The 19072-nt window shown below is 36.2% G+C and overlaps 1 protein-coding gene across 1 annotated transcript; it reads left to right on the plus strand.

Moving 5' to 3' along the window:
* The first annotated feature begins 4053 nt into the window (after positions 1 to 4053).
* On the plus strand, positions 4054 to 17375 carry LOC146387579 (immunoglobulin-like and fibronectin type III domain-containing protein 1). Its single transcript, XM_084929729.1, has 22 exons — positions 4054 to 4090; positions 6765 to 6887; positions 6979 to 7118; positions 8140 to 8239; positions 8348 to 8374; positions 8662 to 8707; positions 8782 to 8977; positions 9252 to 9365; positions 9489 to 9651; positions 9756 to 10028; positions 10230 to 10607; positions 11102 to 11226; positions 11379 to 11520; positions 11828 to 12121; positions 12935 to 13234; positions 13612 to 13788; positions 13913 to 14041; positions 14178 to 14486; positions 15123 to 15208; positions 15314 to 15506; positions 16139 to 16435; positions 17032 to 17375. The coding sequence occupies exons 1-22, from the start codon at positions 4054 to 4056 to the stop codon at positions 17373 to 17375; spliced, it is 3993 nt and encodes a 1330-aa protein (XP_084785855.1).
* The last annotated feature ends 1697 nt before the right edge of the window (positions 17376 to 19072 follow it).

Consider the following 19072-nt stretch of genomic DNA (forward strand, 5'->3'; position numbering starts at 1 on the left):
ATCAACAAACTGATGTGTACTCAGTGTTCTGCCTTCTCACTTATTCTTGTTTTATTGAGAACTTTTTCTAGTTTTCACTGATACAAAGCATTGCATGGGTTTCAAGCACCACATGGCTCCAATTTATGAGCTCATGACAACATGCACGTCACAGTTCTACATCAAGCACTTATGATCCAAGTGTGCATTTTATTTCATTCCCACATATATCCATTTCCTTTACATACTTATTCATGTAGATCTAAATAAAAAGACATCGATTTGCATTTTATCTAGTGTTGTAAAGCTACTATGAAAGAAGTCCATGTTGACAATCAGTTACTGTTACTGTACTAGATCTAACCTGTTCATTTAGCAGTGTATAGTTACTGAATAGAGTAAAATAATGCAACACAGCTTCATGTCTCACAATCAGAATACTGTATTAATCCCTAAGGAAATTGTGTAAATGTCTACTAGATTATGTAAAAGTCCTTACCGCATTTCCTTCCATTGTCAGCTCAGTGGTGATATTCCTGATGTCATCAGAGTTTTCTTGCAGTTGAGTCATTTACTTTAAAAAGGTCAGTAACTATTCTAACTGCGCTGATATGCCATGCTTGTTTAACCTCTGACTGCTAACCACTGCTCAGTACAGAGTCCAACATACCACCAACACCACGAGCAACCACCTTTCTATAATGCCAAAGCAGATACAGTGTGACCTCCCAAATACCTAAGGCATGCTGTGAGAGTTTCTGCTGATACATTTAGCGGCCTATTGGAACAGTCAATCTGTTCATTTCAATTAGAGATTATTTTACCAAATAAAATGTCTCATGTTAATGTTTATTGACCAATAAAGTCCATAGTACAGTGATCATATTACTATAGACCTCGTGAAGCTGCCAGTCAAAACCTTTAAGTTAGATAGTTTGCCTATAAAATGAAATTATAGGCTTTATAAGTCTGAACCTTGAACCATGGAGTATGGTAATAACCATCCCTAATGTAACTGTAATTAATGAGAATATGCTGGAATTCATCTTAGTTTTATTTGAATCTGGTGCAATTTAAATCTTCATATTAATATACAGTGCTGATGGGATTTTTATGTTCTCAACAGTAATGTTTGAAAAGTGTTGACTCAGAATCTCCAATGCCAGATTGAATGAACAGTCATAATGTATTTCCAGTGACAACTGCAAAGTGATCGCTTTCATAGAGATGCGTAAGATGAGCCTCGAGCCTTTACCAGTGTTGTAATATGGATTTTTACCAACTATCCATGTAAGGGTTTCTATGTGCTCCAAACGTTTATCACCGAACAAAAAGGAGTGTCCCCTTTGAAATATTGGGTAGTGAGAAGAGCACAAGTTGAAGGCGCATAACTGATCAGAGACGACAAAAAACAAAAAGTGAGTACAACTTATGTTATTAGAAAAAAATGTGTGTTAGTAATTTTAATGAGTGTCCCAAAAGAACTGCTAAACTAATATTTTAAACATGAGGTTTGACTGAAATTCTTATGCAGTGCTTTTGACAACCAAGCAAATTCGGCAAGACTTTTAGTACTATTTTATAACTATGGCACACCAAAAAGGTATTATTTGATAAGACCTATATTAGGACTGAAAGTGCAGTCTAGTTCTAGTAAATGATTATCCTGTAAATTTACACCTATAATAATGTCCCAAACATAATTTAATAAAGAAAATCATCAAGATATTTTCAGTTGCTATAGAAGTCAAATAATACTGAAAACAGAAAAACAGAAGACAAAGATCCTGGAGATTTTATGACTTGGTTGTATATTACCAAAATTGCTATATCAAAGTGATGTCTTTCTGCAATGTTATCTTCTTGTGTGGTAGTACAACCTTTAATGCAATACAGTCAAAAAATCAATTTCTACAACAATTCTATGAAAAGGAGAAACATTAATTGACCTTTTGAGATCAGTCCAAACATTTAAGATCTCAACAATGAATGACATTTAACTGTGTGACTTTCCCATTTGGCTTCCCATGACTTACAAAAGACTGAACCTATAAACTAGGTCTGAACTACAGACACTGTGACACATCAAAGCTTAAGCTTTTTTTCTGGGTTGTAGATGAAGGTCAGATATGCTTTTTCACATTTTCAGTGTCTCTTTTATGGTCCTAAAAATAAAACACTGCATAAAAAAGCCTTATGGCCATAATCTTGATATAAGGTCCATTTTGTTCTAATTAAAAGCCTCTCAACTCTATAGCCATTAAAATAATTACTGAACTAACTTAAAGATTAAAAATAACCTATACGAAACATATCTTTGGTTTACTATCCACTGTTATTTAAGGTTCCACTTTTCACTTAAGAAAAGTTCAGTGTACTGAACTTGAAGTTTATTTTTAAATTAGACTTAAAGAAGTGCAGTCATCTTCTTTTGAAGCTATTATGACCTGGATGACTAAGAGCCTACATAGAGATATCCCTAAGGAGTATTATAAAGCTAAAGAGCAGTTTTAAGCATTGATGGCATAAAAAAAAAAAAAAAAAGATATACAGGTTACTTCATCGCCTTATCACTTTGATATAAACACACTGAGCTCTCTTCTATGTTTGGATCCTGAGCAGTTAAATTGTTGGCACAGCCACCTGACTCCACGGGCAGTTGGGTGGAGTGAGTCACTAGGTGGGATTTCACATTCCCCATTTACAGTGTCCCAGCATGTCTCCAACTGTCTGCACAAGTCACGCATCAAGGAAGTCAAGGAATTCCCAGTTTAATGATACATGAGAAGATGCTTGAAGGCAGGATTTCTCAAACTCTAGTTGCCCATGGCTCTGTTTCTCGGTGCCCTTGATTCTTGCCACACTAGCAGCTACTAGAAAAGAATGGTTAAGTGAGACTGACTATAACTGTGACTGCAAAAGAAAAAAAAATATTAAGACTTCTCATAATTTTTGCTGCAGTAAAGAAATAATATATTTTCTTCTAGATGTTTCCTTTATGAAATGTATTTAATAATCTCAGCTAAAGAAACTACTTAACTGCAAAAAATAAATATATAAACAAATAACTGATAAACAAAACTTTGTTCGAGTTTCCTGCAAACTGCTGATTATGTAGATATAAGGGAAACATAAAATACATAAAGGATGAATTTGGTCATATATGGACAATATGAAGTATGAATACTGAAAACTGTACCTTTTTTATCATGTCAACATGCAGCAATTTTCTTTCATTATTATTCAAGGCTAAATTTGTATAAAATGTATAAAACATAACATCCACTCACCCACTACATCATTAGTTACATCTTGCTAGAACTGATTTGGCTCATGTTGACACGATAGTATCACAGAGTTGGCGCAAATCCATGCAAATCTCCTATTCCACCACATCCTAAACCTGCTCTGCTGGATTGAGATATGGTGACTGTGGAAGCTATTTAAGTACAGTGAACTCATTGTCATGTTTAAGAAACCAGTTTGAAATAATTTAAGCTTTGTGACACGACACCTGGCTAGAAGTAGCTTCCAAAAGATGTGTACACAGTGGCCATAAATGGCTGGATATGCTCAGTGACAATACTTAGCTAGGATGGGGTGTTTTTATACAATGTTCAATTGTTTGAAACACTCTGGCCATTCTCCTCTGACCTCTAGCATCAAAAAGCATTTTCACCTAGAAAACCGAAGGTCACTTTTCTCTTTTTTGAACCATTCTCTGTAAATAATTTCTGAAATGCTCAGACCAGCGTGTCTGGTACCAACAATCGTGCCATATTCAAAGTCACTTCAATCACCCTTTTTCCCCAATCTGATGCTTAGTTTGAACTTCACTTGGTTGTCTTGACCATTTCAACATACCTAAATGCACTGGCTTCCTGCTATGTGATTGGTTGATTAGATACTTCCATTAAGCTGGTGTGAGTAGATGTAAGGCTTTTTAATACTAATGAAATCAGCTTTGATTATAATGACAGCATTAGTTAACAGTGACAGTCTTTCTTTGTACTTTAGCCACACAAGGATCGCACCTCGGATCTGATAACAATCAAACAACAATCAAACATTGCCATGAGTTCAAAAACAAACCAGGACCCAAAAGCCTTCGGTAAGTATGAAAAATGTCATATTATATATTATATTATATATATTATATATTTCTAGCTTCTATAAAAACAGCGACAGCTGCTGAGTCTAGCAAGTCTACCATGGGAAGTAAAGGGATGGAGGTTTAGGTTCCTTTATTTGTACCCGTAAGTAGTATTAACTATCATTCAGGATCAGACTACTTAACTCTCATTGACTTGCTAATGTGAAACATTAGCAAATACAAACTATGAACAGCTATTCCCTAATAAAACAGAGCCAGAGGAGACTGAAATCATTAATAGTCCAGCTTTGTAGTATACCAGTGTTTCACAGTAGACAAGCTCACTGTTCTTACAACATTTTGTAGGCTGCACATCCATCTGACCTACATCATACCTTGGGTGATCAGCTAATTCAGTTTAGATCATTCATCAAGCCTGGAGATAATAAAACCCCAGCTGGATTACTCAAGATAATTCTAAACTACAGACTGCAATAAATGTTTTCAAATATTACTGTTGTGCTGCAGTCGTTGCTGATTCTGCCTGTGGGTAGCTATAACAGAGAGCAGGCATTGCTGCTTCTATCCAGGATAAAAATGAACTGAGAAAACAAATGTTGCAAAAAAAGACTCAGAGCACACTTTCTCTCATGGCAACTGCAGGCAAATCCACTAAAAAAACTGGAGAATCGTGTAAATGATGTCTATCGTAAGGTCTTTTATGATTTTTATTTTATGCATATATTTATCTCTTTTGATGTTTAACATGGTGTCATTCTTCATTGTCACCTGTATCTGAACTGAACTGACCATTTTTGTGTTCGCTCCACTGCTATGCATTCACTGTTTAATGCAGAATTCCCTATGGTTATGACACATATTTAATTTTGGAAAAATTATATGAATAACAATTAGGATTAATAATTCTTTCTGCACTGCCGTACAGTCTGCTATTCTCACACTGAATAATTTGTGTGTCTGTGTGTGTGTGGGGGGGCTGCCCAGGGCCTATGGCTTCATAATAATCCATTTATATCACAGCTGGACTCCTATCTAGCTCTAAAGACATTTTAGGGATTATTAAATCAAAAAGGATGCCTCATAAATGAGATATTTTAGTTTTCTTCTTCATAAGGAGGATAATCTGCAGAGTCTACAGTATTGAAACAAACTGACATACACATTCACTGTGATTTTACTTGTAAAGGTGAAAATGAAAAAAAATGAATGAATGGACATTATAAAAAAGTAAGCATATGGTTTAGCTGGGTTTACAGCAGGAATATCTACTTTATACAGTCAACAAATTCTTACCGAATGTGTTCCTGCCAAGGTTCCTGCTGCCAAAAATCCAAAAAATTCTTCATGTAGTAATTGCTATGCAGAAAAAAAGCAAAAATGCTCTCCTGCTAGATTATGTCTAAATCAATGCTTCAGTAACAAGTTCATAAGAATCTTGCTTGTGTCCAGATGATATAAGCATGTGCATCAACCCCTTGACAGATTACACATACAGTTTGATGAATATTAAATAAATGCCCTCAAACTATGTTAAAGCCACAGAAAAAAAATATGCAGCGTAGACAATCTCAAAGTGACTCACAGAAGTTATCCCTGGATACTCCATGTCTGATCAGATTTGTTTTTTAGGTTGTTGTTTTTTTTTTTTTTTTTTTTTTTTTATTTCCTCCTCACTGAATAAATCTGAATATGATTGGTATCTCCATATTTAACTCTGGCATAGTTTGGTAACAAAAGTATGGTTTAATATAATATATTTAAAAAATATACTACAATGACGCTCAGACAGTTTGGATTATATATGCTGAATTATGTTAATATAAATGTAGTAGTAAACACATACTAAATGTACAAGCCCCAGAGTGCTTAATGCAGCTGAGCTGCACACCATGCATTTATCTAAAACCAGCAATAAGTTAAATAAAGTTAGTGCTCTATAACATGTCTATATGATTGGAATTTTGGATAAGAGCAAAAAAACAAACAGAAAACCCTGAATAATATGTTAGGTGTCTTTTTTGTTCTCACAAAGAACACAGTTAGTGTTTAATACAGTAACAGATCCTAAAACTTAGTTTCGATCTACTGACTTTACAACTCTATAATGACTTCTTAAATAGACACACTTACAACTTGTCCAAGACACAATTTTTATTGCAATTTTTTACAATAACAATTTCCCAGCATTTATGTTTTTCCATGCATTCCTGCTGGTTTATGTCACTTTTTGGTTAAAATAAAAAGAAATAAAAATAAATGAAAAAGTATCATGCTGACAGGTTAAAACTGTCTGATTTTAAAATAAAAGTCCTCCAAAAATCTATACATAAATTAAGCATTTAACCAAAAAAATTACATTAAATTAATACATTAAATTAATTAAACAACAAAAAAATGTGTAGAATTTAATCCAAACTTCAGCTTAGTCAATAGAGTTTAACATGTTTCAAGATCCTGCCATGACCTAGCTGTAACAATAAGAAAAGTAAGGAAATGGTGACCTCTTGTGAAATTCCAGTGTGAAACTGCAACTGTTCTAAATAATATATACTCTGCAGACACATGCATTTGTAACATCTATGTTTTTCTGTTGGTAGCGGGCTTCCTGTTCATGTTTACATTCATAGCATCAACCAGCTATGCTGTTAAACACTAAACCTTCCCTTGACAGTGGCTATCAAGAAAAGATCCAGGGTTCCTGGGGTTATGATCACTCAGAATGTGGAGCAACTGCCACCAGGGAAATCGACCCCCGACTTTACCCGCAAACCAATTGCTGTGACTGTCCAAGAAGGTAGAAAAACAACCATAGCCAGTGAAACTGACAATAACAATAGAGCATAATTATTAACACCTGCATCACTGTCATGATTTCATTATTTCAGGTAAAAAAGCCTTTTTCAAAGCTATGGTTAGCGGAGAGCCAGCACCAACTGTGACATGGGGGCGTAATAAAGGTGAAATAGATGACCCAGAAAAGTACAAGACTAGATATGATGAAAGAGCTCGAGAACACATTCTTGAGGTAAGAACAAAATAAAAGGATTGGGCTAATGATAATTTGCCAACTTCAATTTTTCAAGCTAAACATTTTTAACCCTGGAGAACCCATGGGGTCAAATTTGACCCCATGATTTCCCTAGTAAACCAATGGGGTCGGATCTGACCCCATGGGTTCTCCAGGGTTAAAGTCAAGAAATAATTTTTTGAATATTCATTAACAATTAAAACAACAGTTGTAACTCTAAGTGTACAATATGCATTTATTTTTAGATTGAGGTAAACTTGTAGTAATTGTAGGTGTCACGGGCCTGCAGCTGCAGACTGTGTGGCGAGAGGATAAGGACCCAAACGCGGACACTTGAAAACATGAGTGGGTTTAAACAAAAGGGGAGCCTTTTATTTAATGAAAATACAAATAGAAGTCAAATGAAAATTTAATGAAGACTTAACTAAACTGAGCGAACTAAAGCTAAACACTAAACACAGGGATTACGGAAAATGAGACCTGGACATGGAAACCTGGAACATGGAGCGTGAAATGCAGGTAACCTGACAAGGTACAAAGAAAAAACAGAGGGTGATTAAGGAGAGTGGAAACAGAAACATGGCTGGGAAAAATAGACATAACCACACAGGGGAAGCAACACTAAACACCCTGAACACGGGACGAGAGACTGCCAAAATAAAATAGGAAACACACTAGGATGCAGACTGAGACACGCACTTGACACAGGAGGAAAGAACGCACATAGGAACAAGACGGACTGGGAAGATGAAGGGAGGAGACAACAAGAGGGAAACATGGAGGGGAGCGAGACCAAACACAGACACGACTGGGGAAACATACACAGAAGACATGACAGACTGATAATAAACTCGAACTTAAAACATCTTCATAATGCGATGGTCACACACCCCAAACCATGACATATGGTGCTAAAGCTCCATAACCAAGTTTAACTTTTTTTGGGAGATAGACTCAGATATTGATTCCACTGTTGTCAAATATTTACATATTTCACGTGAGAATCATTTTTTGTCAGATAATCAACATCAATCCAGACCAAGCAGACACTTACAAGTGCTTTGCCACCAATGAATACGGAAAAGCTGTCTGCACCACCACTCTCAATGTCATTGCAGGTGAGCTTTATAGTTAACAATAAAAACTGAGTTAAACAACTTTACAATATACCATGTCTGGTAATTAATGACTTCTTGTTCTATTGTTGTTTTCATGCATGTATGAAGCTGGCTTCAGGAAGAAGAGCCAGGGAGGTAAGAAAGCATACTTTAACATGAACTGGTTTACTCTTTCTAATAGCGTCCAATCCACGAGTTTCTTTTTAGAATTACAGACTTTTAGCATATTTATTCTTTGCAAAATTTTACTTCAGTAGCAAAATTTGTTTCTTTTTTATTGCAAAATAGTAAAATTTAAACAAAAAATTGACAGAGCCTTATAAGAATCCTTCACAATTAGATTTGGAAAAAAATACCACAAAGTGAAAAAAGTGTCCAGATGGCAGAATTTTATTTTAAATTTAAGTTAAAATTTCTTTCAGGAAGTCGGCAGGAACCACATGATTTTAGATCAATGCTCAAGAAAACGTAAGTTCACATCAAAGTCAAATTATTCAAAATGTGTTCTGCGTGTTGTAATGGCCTCCAATGCCTTTTTTTAGTGTTGTTGTCACTAGGAAAAAGCAACTCCCACCACAGAAAGAGGGAGAAATTGATCCTAAACTCTGGGAACTGCTTATAAGTGCACCAAAGAAAGATTATGAAAAAATCTGCTTGGAATTTGGGGTTACTGACTTTCGGTGGATGTTGAAGAGATTGAACCAGATGAAGAAGGAAAGGGCAGACGAACAGGCAAAGGTACTCTATAAATTAACAGTTGCACATGAATTCTGGATTTTGTATCCTGAACCAACGTTGCTGAGTTTAAACAAGGAAGAAGGTTGACTTGCATCTTGAGCTTTACTTTAAAACCTGGTAGTTCATCCTGCTAAAGTCTGCTTGGTTATTTTAAATGTTTCTGATTTAATTCCTTCCTTCCATTTTTTCAAAACGTGATTACTTAAGCAGTAAAGTTTAAAACAACACTTGCAGACACATACATTAGATAAAACTTGTTATCTTTCCTTTGTAGGTTGTAGAGCAGCTGGAAAATGTGAAACAAATTGAAGTGAAACCAAACGGAAAAGCTGAATTTGGATTTGACATGCAGCTATGGGATCCCAATAGCGCAGTTAATTTATACAAGGTGAATTTAAAAGCATTCTAAAACAGCAAAAAATAATTTAATTTTTAATTAAACTTGCTAAATAATAATTTAATAATGAAAATAAATACATAAATAATAATGTTACTACTTCTGTCTCAAAAGGATGGCGTAATGGTTCCTTATGCAGATGATGAAAATTCAAAACATAGCCTTAGGAAAAAAGGAACAAATTATATATTTAGCATTAAAGACCCTCAGCCAGAAGATGCTGGATTTTACCAGGTTGATGTCGAAGAGGCAAATGTTCTTACAACTGACTTCAGAGGCAAGTGAAACTACTCTTAAAGTTTATAAAACAAATCAAGTACATTTATATTTTGGAAATGAGATCATCCTGGGTTTCAAAATCTACCTTTTTTCCTCTCTTAGTGCCTGCAGTGGAGTTTGTAGACAAGATTAAGGATGCTAAGGCTGTTGAAAGTGAGGACGCTGTATTTCAGTGCGTTTTGTCAACACCACTCAACAGAATTACTTGGTCAAGAGAAGACTCCTCACTTGAACATGGGGACAAATATGAGATCACCGTCTCAGAGGACAAACTAACTCACACATTAAGAGTAAAAGATTGTGAAATTGCAGATAAGGGGGCATATTATGCCATTGCTGGTATTGCTTCCAGCAGAGCCTCTCTCATGGTGGAAGGTGGGACATTTTTTCTTTTTTGTACTCACAAAGCACAAGAATAAATAAAAATGCAAATGGTGTAATACTAAGAAAAATAGTCTTGACTGTTTGATAGTCATGATATTATTGAACCTGTTTTGCTCATCATTTACATTTTAGTCAAACCTTTTGACTGAAATAACTGATTTGTTCTCTCTATGTGTGTCAACTGTAACTCAGAGGATCCACATGGTCGGAAAGGTCGCAAGGGAACCAAAACCATTGGACATGATAACCTGTCTAACCAAGGCTTGGACAAGGCAAAGATTTCAAAAGAGAAAGATGACTTGGAGGCAGTCAATCGAGCACTTGCTGAAAAGAAAGCTGCAGACACACTCGGAGATGCGAAAGATGGGGGTGATGGAAGAGATGGTTTAGGGGCTGGGGATGGTTTCAGTGGTAAAATTGGCGATGGTTCTGGTGACAGGGATGGTGATGGAACTGATGGAGATGATAAGAACCACTTAAGAAGCGAAGAAGATGATAAAGATACAAAAGATGATGCGAGTAAGAAGAAGCAATCACGAACTGGGCCTTTGGTTCCTGACACTGTCTTAGGTAAAACTCCTTACAACATGGTTTAAAGACTGAATAATGTATGCTCAGATTACAGATTATTATAATGTCAAGGCTTTAGCTCAGCTGTTCTCAAGGGTTAGCGTCTGCAAATACTTTTAACTCGGCAATATCAGCCCATTTTCAATCAGTGCTTCAGGATGACTCCACTAAAGGTTCGATCAGATATAATGTTTGAGGCTTAAGTATAATTTCTATTCCAGAGGGAAAAAATGGACAAAAGTGAATGTGGTTCAATTTTTAGTGAAAGATAATCATACAATATACATATTTCCCAATCCCATCTGCTGTTCACAAGAAAGGGCATACTGTAATGAAGAAAGCAAAGGTATAAAATAGGATTTTTAAATTAAAGTGTGCGCTTATGTGCTTTCAGTTTTATCTCTATTGTAATTTGCTACTGATGTGTCATTTTAAAAATAATCAAAACATAATTTGTTATATAACGTGATTATTTTTTACATTTTCACATGTAGATCGAGGTGTTCAATTTGTCAGTGGGCTATCAGATACGAATGCCAATATTGGAGAACGGGTGGAGATGTCTTGCAAACTAAGCAGTGAGACGTCAGAGGGGCGCTGGTACAAAAATGGGAAACTGGTAAGTCAAAGGAGTAAAACAGGAGTGTAACAAATTGCCACAATTCACTGTATATGAAATTACTATAACTACGACTTTGTTCTTTTTCTACAAATAACTAACATTTTATATAGTTAATCACTTTTTTACTGTTTATTTACTTATTTGTCTAGCTAACAAATGAAGATGGGGTAACAATTATCAAAGATGGAGCCTTTCACAGGCTGATAGTTGATTGCTGTAAAAAAGATGATGCAGCTGTGTACCGCTTTGAAGCTGAAGGACGTAAATCAGAAGCAACACTTAGTATTCAAGGTCAGAATAAAATGAGTAACATGGCTGTAGCACAGCAAAACACATCAAATAATTAGTGCTGTCAGTGTTAATCTCGTTAAAATGACGTTAACGCCATAACCACATTAACACGGCAAATCTCTGTTAGCGAGTTACCGCGGATCGCCCCGTGTGTGGGGCTGCACAGTGTCAACGCGTTAACATGGTTTTGCTGTTGACGACATTTTAACGAGATTAACACTGACAGCACTACAAATAATATAATAACACTTTTAAAAAGGTTCTCATTGTTTAAATAAAACTTTTTCCCATCTCTTCTATACTAAAGATCCACCAAAAATGGACCCTGATGCACTAGGAAATTTCACAAAGCCAGTCATTATAAAGGCAGGCGAAAATGCTGAATGGAAGCTGCCATTCTCAGGCCAAGCACCAATGACAATACAGTGGTACAAGAATGACGATGAGCTGCTGCCAGCCCTCAATGTGAAGATTGAAACGTCTGATTCTGAGAGTCAACTACGCCTTATTAAGTGTCAAAGAAAAGACAGTGGAGAGGTGAAAATCAAAATAAAAAATGAATTTGGTACAACAGAGGCAATATCCAAACTTATTGTACTGGGTGAGTTTTCCTCAGATATAATCTGGCAGTTTCTGTGATAACAGCCGAGGACATGTTAGACATAAACAGGCTGTGGAAAAATAACGTTTTCTACTTGAGCGTGCAAGTGGTATACTGGCAAATGCTTCACAAAAAAGCCCTATGAATAAATAAATAAAGGCTTTTATCGCCACTGAAATGATAATGCTTTTAATTTTCCGGAGATGGATACAGCAATTAGAGGAGTATGTTTAGGAAATTATGACTTTGTAATAGCAAAAATTACAGACATTAGCTTAATTGTTACATATTATCTGGCATAATGACCTGTTCTAAGTTGGTTCTCTATTATATTTACAGTTTGTTTGCTTATGTTGTGCTTTATTCACTTTATAAATTAAGTAAATAAAGCACAAATTATATTGTTCATAGTGGTGTGAACAGTGAATAATTTAGTTGGTAGCTGGTTTGAGGCCCATCCCCATGCAAGAATGGAGATATTGCTTTAAGAGCAGAGCCTATCTACAGAGAAACCTGAGCAATTATTCACTACAGTCTAATTACCATAATGCATGAATTCCAGCATGGCCAACAGAAGTGTACTGGATTGAGGCTTTCAACATGAAAATATCCATTTATTATCTTAAAAGACAGTCATAGAAATAAATCCCTGCTTGTAAAATGACCGTGCGTCAAATAAAGGCCTGTTGCCTTAAGCAACTTAAGTACATTTAAAAAATGCCCTGGTTGCTATTTGAACAAAAATGGTATGGCAAAATGTAGAATGTGCAAAGATAAATGCCTCTGACGCATTTCTTGTCATGTTGTCAACAGACAAACCAACACCTCCACAAGGGCCTGTGGACATTATGGAAAGTGCTGTGACATCTGTTGAATTCAAATGGAAACCACCAAAAGACAATGGTGGATGTCCGATCGCAAACTACATCATAGAGCGACAACAAGTAGGGCGAAATAAATGGACAAGTCTTGGTGAGATGCCCGGCAACAGCCCAAGTTTCAAAGATTCAGATGTGGACCCTGGAAGGAGATACTGCTACCGGATCAGAGCAAAGACTGCAGAAGGTATCAGTGACTACCTGCAGACAGAGGACATACCAGCTGGTGTATTACGTAAGTTTTCAGTTAATGCCTTCTTCTTCATTACTTTTTCTTTGTTCACTTTAGAAGGAAGTATTACAAGGCATGTCTTTTTAGTATCAAGGTGGAAAGACTTTGTTTATTGCAGTAAAACCCTGACTAGCCGCTAATAAAATGTTTTGGGAGAAGTTAAAAGAAATCCATAAAGAATATATACAAAGCTATGTTAAATATATTAAAACACTGTCTCTGAATTTATGTGTCTAATAAATACCCTTCCATTTACACATTCTTTAGTTTTCAGCCACCTGCTAATTATGGATGACGGAAATAATAAAAGTAATGTTGAGAAACATTGATTAATTAACTCACTTTCACTTTCATTTTTCTGTGTCATATATCCCCTGCAGGTTATCCTGGACCACCAGCTGTACCCAAAGTGGTCAGTGCCTTTAAAGACTGCATTAATCTGGCATGGAGTCCTCCATGTGACACTGGAGGAACCAAAATAGTGGGATACAATTTGGAAAAGAACAAGAAAGGCACTAATTACTGGAGCCTTGTAAATCAAAAGGGGCCAATTACAGGTATACAACTTAAATGCTGAGGCGCAGGACATTTAGCTCAAGAGTAAAAATAAATGCTTGTGATGTACCTGCACACATCAGTGCAGATTTGTATTGATATAATTGCTCCTTCCGTTGTCTATAGATACAAAGTATGCAGTTAAAGACGTATTTGAAGGAGCAGCATATGAATTTCGAGTGTCAGCTGTCAACCTGTCTGGTGCTGGAGATCCCAGCATTCCATGTGACACAGTTATTGCAAGAGATCCAATGAGTAAGTTAATCACACAGACTTATGTTTTACTGTATTTGGGGGGATTTTTCAGTCATGAAAGTCATTCTTTAAAGTAAATATAGTTCTCTCTGTTGTGTAATATAAAAGCTTCACTCTCACCTTACTGTTATTGCAGAACCCCCCGGCAAAGTCACAGACCTTAAATTAACATCTTCCAATTACACGACATTTTTGCTGGCTTGGACTAAACCTAAGGAAGTGCAAGGGGTAGAAGATGAAGCCCAAGGGTATTATGTGGAGATCAGACCAATAGAGAGCCTTGAATGGACCCGCTGTAATACCACCCCAATTACTCTAACATCCTACACTGTGCTTGGCCTTAAGGCAATGGCCACATACTGGGTGAGAGTAATTGCCACCAATTATGGAGGTGATGGAGAACCTCAGAGCTTTGATAATTATATCATTGCTATGCCTCCTCCTGGTAAGAAATGCAGTTTTTATAGTTTGGTTATTGGTTATTTCTAAAATGAGATATATTCATATTTATTTTTCACAAAATGCCAAAGAAAATATGCAGTTTTTCTTCTAATACAACACATCTACAGAGAGGAACAACTGTCTCGAAAAAGCTTACAGTTGTCAAAAAATAATGTTTGTGTGCCATACACCCATTTAATATCTGTAGATATACGAGACGGCAGGTGAGAATTGTTGTGACAAGACAGGTTATGACTGAAAACACATCTGATAGGATTATAAAGCCCAGCATGGACAAAAAAACTGCACTTCAAATGCATCATATCACCAAGCATAGCAATTTAAATCTGTAGTTCAAACTCAAAGAAGAATTGTAAAAGAAAAACTAATGAGTGCATTTAACATCTTATTAATTGTTAGTTTTATTCCCACTACTAGTACAGGTTTTCTGCGTAGTTGAATTATGACTAAAAAAAAGGGAGGTCTAACAATGGAATTAAGGTTAATTATACCCTTTGTGACAACTATATACAGAGCATGTCCTCATAATACAGTAGAGAGATTCAAAATATAGAACTCCCTCAGCAGCTTTATGAATTACAAATTTAATTGTATTGTATTCTAAATCTATCCCTCACAGTCAAACCAAAGTTTAAAGACCGCAACATGAAGACCTTTGTGGTGGTGAAATCTGGAAACACTGTTCGCCTCAACATCAACTTTGAGGTATTATTCCACAGGCTTTTACTCTGTTCACTGCGTGAGAATCTAATCAATGCTGTTAGTTAATATAGCAATATATTAATTTGACTCCTATGCTGTCATCTACAGGCGTCTCCCATGCCTGAAATATTTTGGTTAAAGGATGGTATTCCAGTACCAAAGCATGTAACCATTACCAACTCTGATAAAGGATCTCAACTCTTAATTCCTACATCTGAGAGGACGGACACTGGCATCTATACCATTACTGTCAAGAACATGGTTGGCCAGGAAAGCTTCAATGTTGAAATCAGAGTTACAGGTAACTGTCCAAGAGCCATAGCAATGGTTTGTCATTGTTAGGCTAAAAAAGACCATATATTGTAGCCAAATTAGAGTAAAACTATGAAATCTACTTATCCTGTAAGTTGGCTGGATACAGTTGCATGGTAACTGCAGTACAGAATAATAACTTAATTTGGTGACTTGGATTCTATTTGTATTCATACTACCATGGAAACATATGTTTTAGCAAATACAATGTGATTAAAGTAGGAACAGAATACATGTATTTATAACTTAATGTACCACATAGGTTGTACTACTTTAAGATCACATTAAAGGCATGAAACACTGTAGATAAGGGAATGCTTAAAGCCATAATCCTGTGACTGTAACAAAATACTCCAGTCCAATTTTCCCTCTGCCTTTTACTTTGCCTATTTCAAGAAATCCCTTTTTCCCCAAGCTACGCTTATTGCTGCAGCTAGCTGTACCTGTGTTAGGAGTTTTACTTGAATGAAAATCGTTCTAATTCAAAGCCTATCCGGCAGAAGCTGTACAAAAATCTATTTCCTGTCCAAACCATCAAGGGTACAATTTAGACTGAAAATCAGTAACCTAGCCCTGCTATATCAGTAAACAGTATTTTTAAATCTCTAAATTTTTCTCCAGATGATCCTAAACCTCCAGGTCCAGTGGAGCTGGAACAGAATATCCCAGGAACAGTGACACTGTCCTGGACTCCCTCTCCAGATGAAAAAAGGGATGACAGGCTGCACTACATGGTATCAAAGAGGGACTCCTTCAAACGGACTTGGAGAACAGTGGCAGACAACCTCTTTAACAACAAATTCACAGTTGTCAACATTTTACCTGGACGGCAGTATCACTTCAGGGTGTTTGCTAAAAATGACATGGGCCTTTCTCCACCTTCCGAGTCCCCTGCGTTTGAAACCAAAAAGGAAAAAGGTTTGTTTCAAGTTTAATCATGAAAACAATACAAAACTCGCAATCATTTTGCAAACTGTCAAACTAAATCACTGTTCCTAAGCTAAGCTAGGTTCTCAAGAAAGTGAAGATTTCTTTAAACAGTAAACTATTAGATTTCCCTGACGTTCATTCATTGTTAGACTGGGGTTTGAGCCACAAATGTATAAAAAATATTAATCAGATTGTCAATTAAGAAACTAAATAAGCCCTTTTCTGTATTCAATACAAAATAGCAAAGAAAGAAACAGGGGTCTCTGAGTGAGCGAGAATAAAATATGCACAGGCAGCCAATAACAGACGGCAAAACTGACAGTAAGAAAGTGCATGATAGCTCTAAATATGGACTCATCTGTGAGCTTAAATGTGTCTGCTCATTACCCATGGTTATTAAAAGATGCATAACACACTTTTATCACAACCTTTACTTCAATCTAAGAAATCAGATTTGAAATCAACATAATGTTTAAATTTCACTAATTAACACTAACCATCCCTTATCATAAGTGTCCCAGTCTCCCCTACTTAATTATTATTTTTGTTAAAATATAATTACTTTTTGTAATTCTTTGTTTCAGAAAAGTTCCAAGTAAACAGGCCGGAGATAAAACACCGGATCTTCGATTCTCCTCCCTCATTTATTGTTCCCCTGAAGAGGCGTACAGCCCCACAAGGTTATGAATGCTACATGAGCTGTGCCATTAAGGGTGATCCAGCTCCACGTGTTACGTGGTACTGGAACAATATCAGCCTCAACACAAACACCAACTACCACATCACAAATGTATGTGGAGTCTGCTCCTTGCTTATATTGAGAGTGGGACCCAAAGACAACGGGGAATACAAAGTTGCCATACAGAACAAACTGGGGACTGCGGAATCATCAATGACGCTGAATGTCAGAGGTATTCACAAGGTTTAACAATCATAAAGTTTTTACTAATTTGATTGTCTGTTGTAACATTTGAGTTTGCAGTATGTAGATTAAATAACCTTAGAGCAATATTGCTTTTTTTTTGCAGAGTGAAGACAAGCCACAGCTGAATAAACACCTATGTGGAAATACTATAACCAATAAATAAAATGTAATGGAAAATGTGGTCATTTTTGTTTAAATGGTAGATGCTGCAAAAATAGTTTAAAAATTGCTCTTTTTTTAAAATTCTGGAAAGGGATCCAAAGCATTTTGAAAAAAAGACAGTTTGAACATTTCAACACAAATGTGAAGTGCCATTGCTAGTATCTTAAGATTACATTTATTTATTTTCCATGTTAAGGTTTGCTATGGCAAATCACAAAATATCCAGGTTAACTGTGTACTGCAACTAGTATGAATTATGATGAAACAGCTCTCTCTTGAGGTGAATGTGCAGTGTGACACCTGAATGCTACAATAACAGAGTTAAAGACAGTCACATCAGATGGCAGAGAGATGGAAAATTTCCAGGTACAGAAAACATAAAAGACTGCATTTCCATCTTACTTCATATGTTTAAAATCAAAAGGCTTTAGTATTAATATATTAGTGTTTGAACTGCAGCAAAATGTTACAAGTCAAGCTCTTTCCTCTTTTATTGACCATGTAATGTGTAGTTTCAAACATTCCTCAAAATCATATTTTGTAGTAATTTAGTGGTAATTAAGCTATTTAGGCTTATGACTTATAGGTAGATCTATGTTTACAAATAGAAAAGATATCAGGGAAAACATATGTTGCTGTAGCTCAGGAGGTAGAGCAGGTCATCTACTAATTGGAAGGTTGGTGGCATGCCAAATATCCTTGAGCAAGATCCTAATCCCAAGTTGATCTCTGATGTTTCCATTGGAGTATGAATGTGTGTGAAGGTTAGAAAGAAAGCACTCAAGTAGAAAAAGCATAGGAAAAAAGTGTCTGTGTGAATGAGGCAAGTTGTATAATGCACTTCGAGTGCTCCAGTAGAGTAAAAAAGTGATAGGAAGTGAATTTAGTTCACAGAAGACACCCAACTCTGGTTAATTCCCTTTGCTGTTTCTACTGTGAAGTAAAAATCATACTGGCCGCAACAAGAAGCAGCTTCCACCTGTTGGAGAAACTAGTGTGGTGAATGCTAGCGTTGCTCCTTTGTACCTTTACAGTCAGGCCTCTGAGAAGAGGGATGTATGTGTAACATCAGCACAATCTTAAGAAACTGTCTTTACAACAGCAATACTTCCAGCAGGTGATGGAGATCACAGAAGCACAAATTATCTAACTTTATCGGCTCTAATCAACCGGACTCTTAATTAATATTAAGTACTTATATAGTTACTTATTTCATTTAGCGCTATCCTTCGGAATTTGCATTAAAACACACACGCACGCACGTCATATATACACGAGTTTAAAAACAAGGCACCAAGATATAAATAAAATAATGGAAGCATTGCAGTTTCACTTCATAGATAAACGTGTAACTGTTACGGCCCTAGCAAACTTGTTATGTGTTTTAGTGTGTCCCGTTTTCCTTCTCACCTGACTTTGGCCGCCATCCAGTTCCCCCGAGTAGCCAGTGCACAGCTGGGTTCACTCAGCAATTAGCCACCCAACAGTAAAAGTTGTTGAAGAGCTGCTCACTGAGCAGCTTCAGTGCTGTGGTGAGC

This window comes from Perissodus microlepis, chromosome 5, assembly GCF_051167445.1.
Source record: "Perissodus microlepis isolate ML-2025 ecotype Zambia chromosome 5, ASM5116744v1, whole genome shotgun sequence".
NCBI lineage: Eukaryota > Metazoa > Chordata > Actinopteri > Cichliformes > Cichlidae > Perissodus > Perissodus microlepis.

What these genes read in the sequence shown, in the direction of transcription:
- LOC146387579 (XM_084929729.1), top strand. Translation starts at nt 4,054, where the DNA reads ATGAGTTCAAAAACAAACCAGGACCCAAAAGCCTTCG. An exon ending in GGGCAGACGAACAGGCAAAG is followed by an intron (nt 8,978 to 9,251) that starts GTACTCTATAAA and finishes TTTCCTTTGTAG; the next exon opens with GTTGTAGAGCAGCTGGAAAA. An exon ending in ATCCAAACTTATTGTACTGG is followed by an intron (nt 12,122 to 12,934) that starts GTGAGTTTTCCT and finishes TGTTGTCAACAG; the next exon opens with ACAAACCAACACCTCCACAA.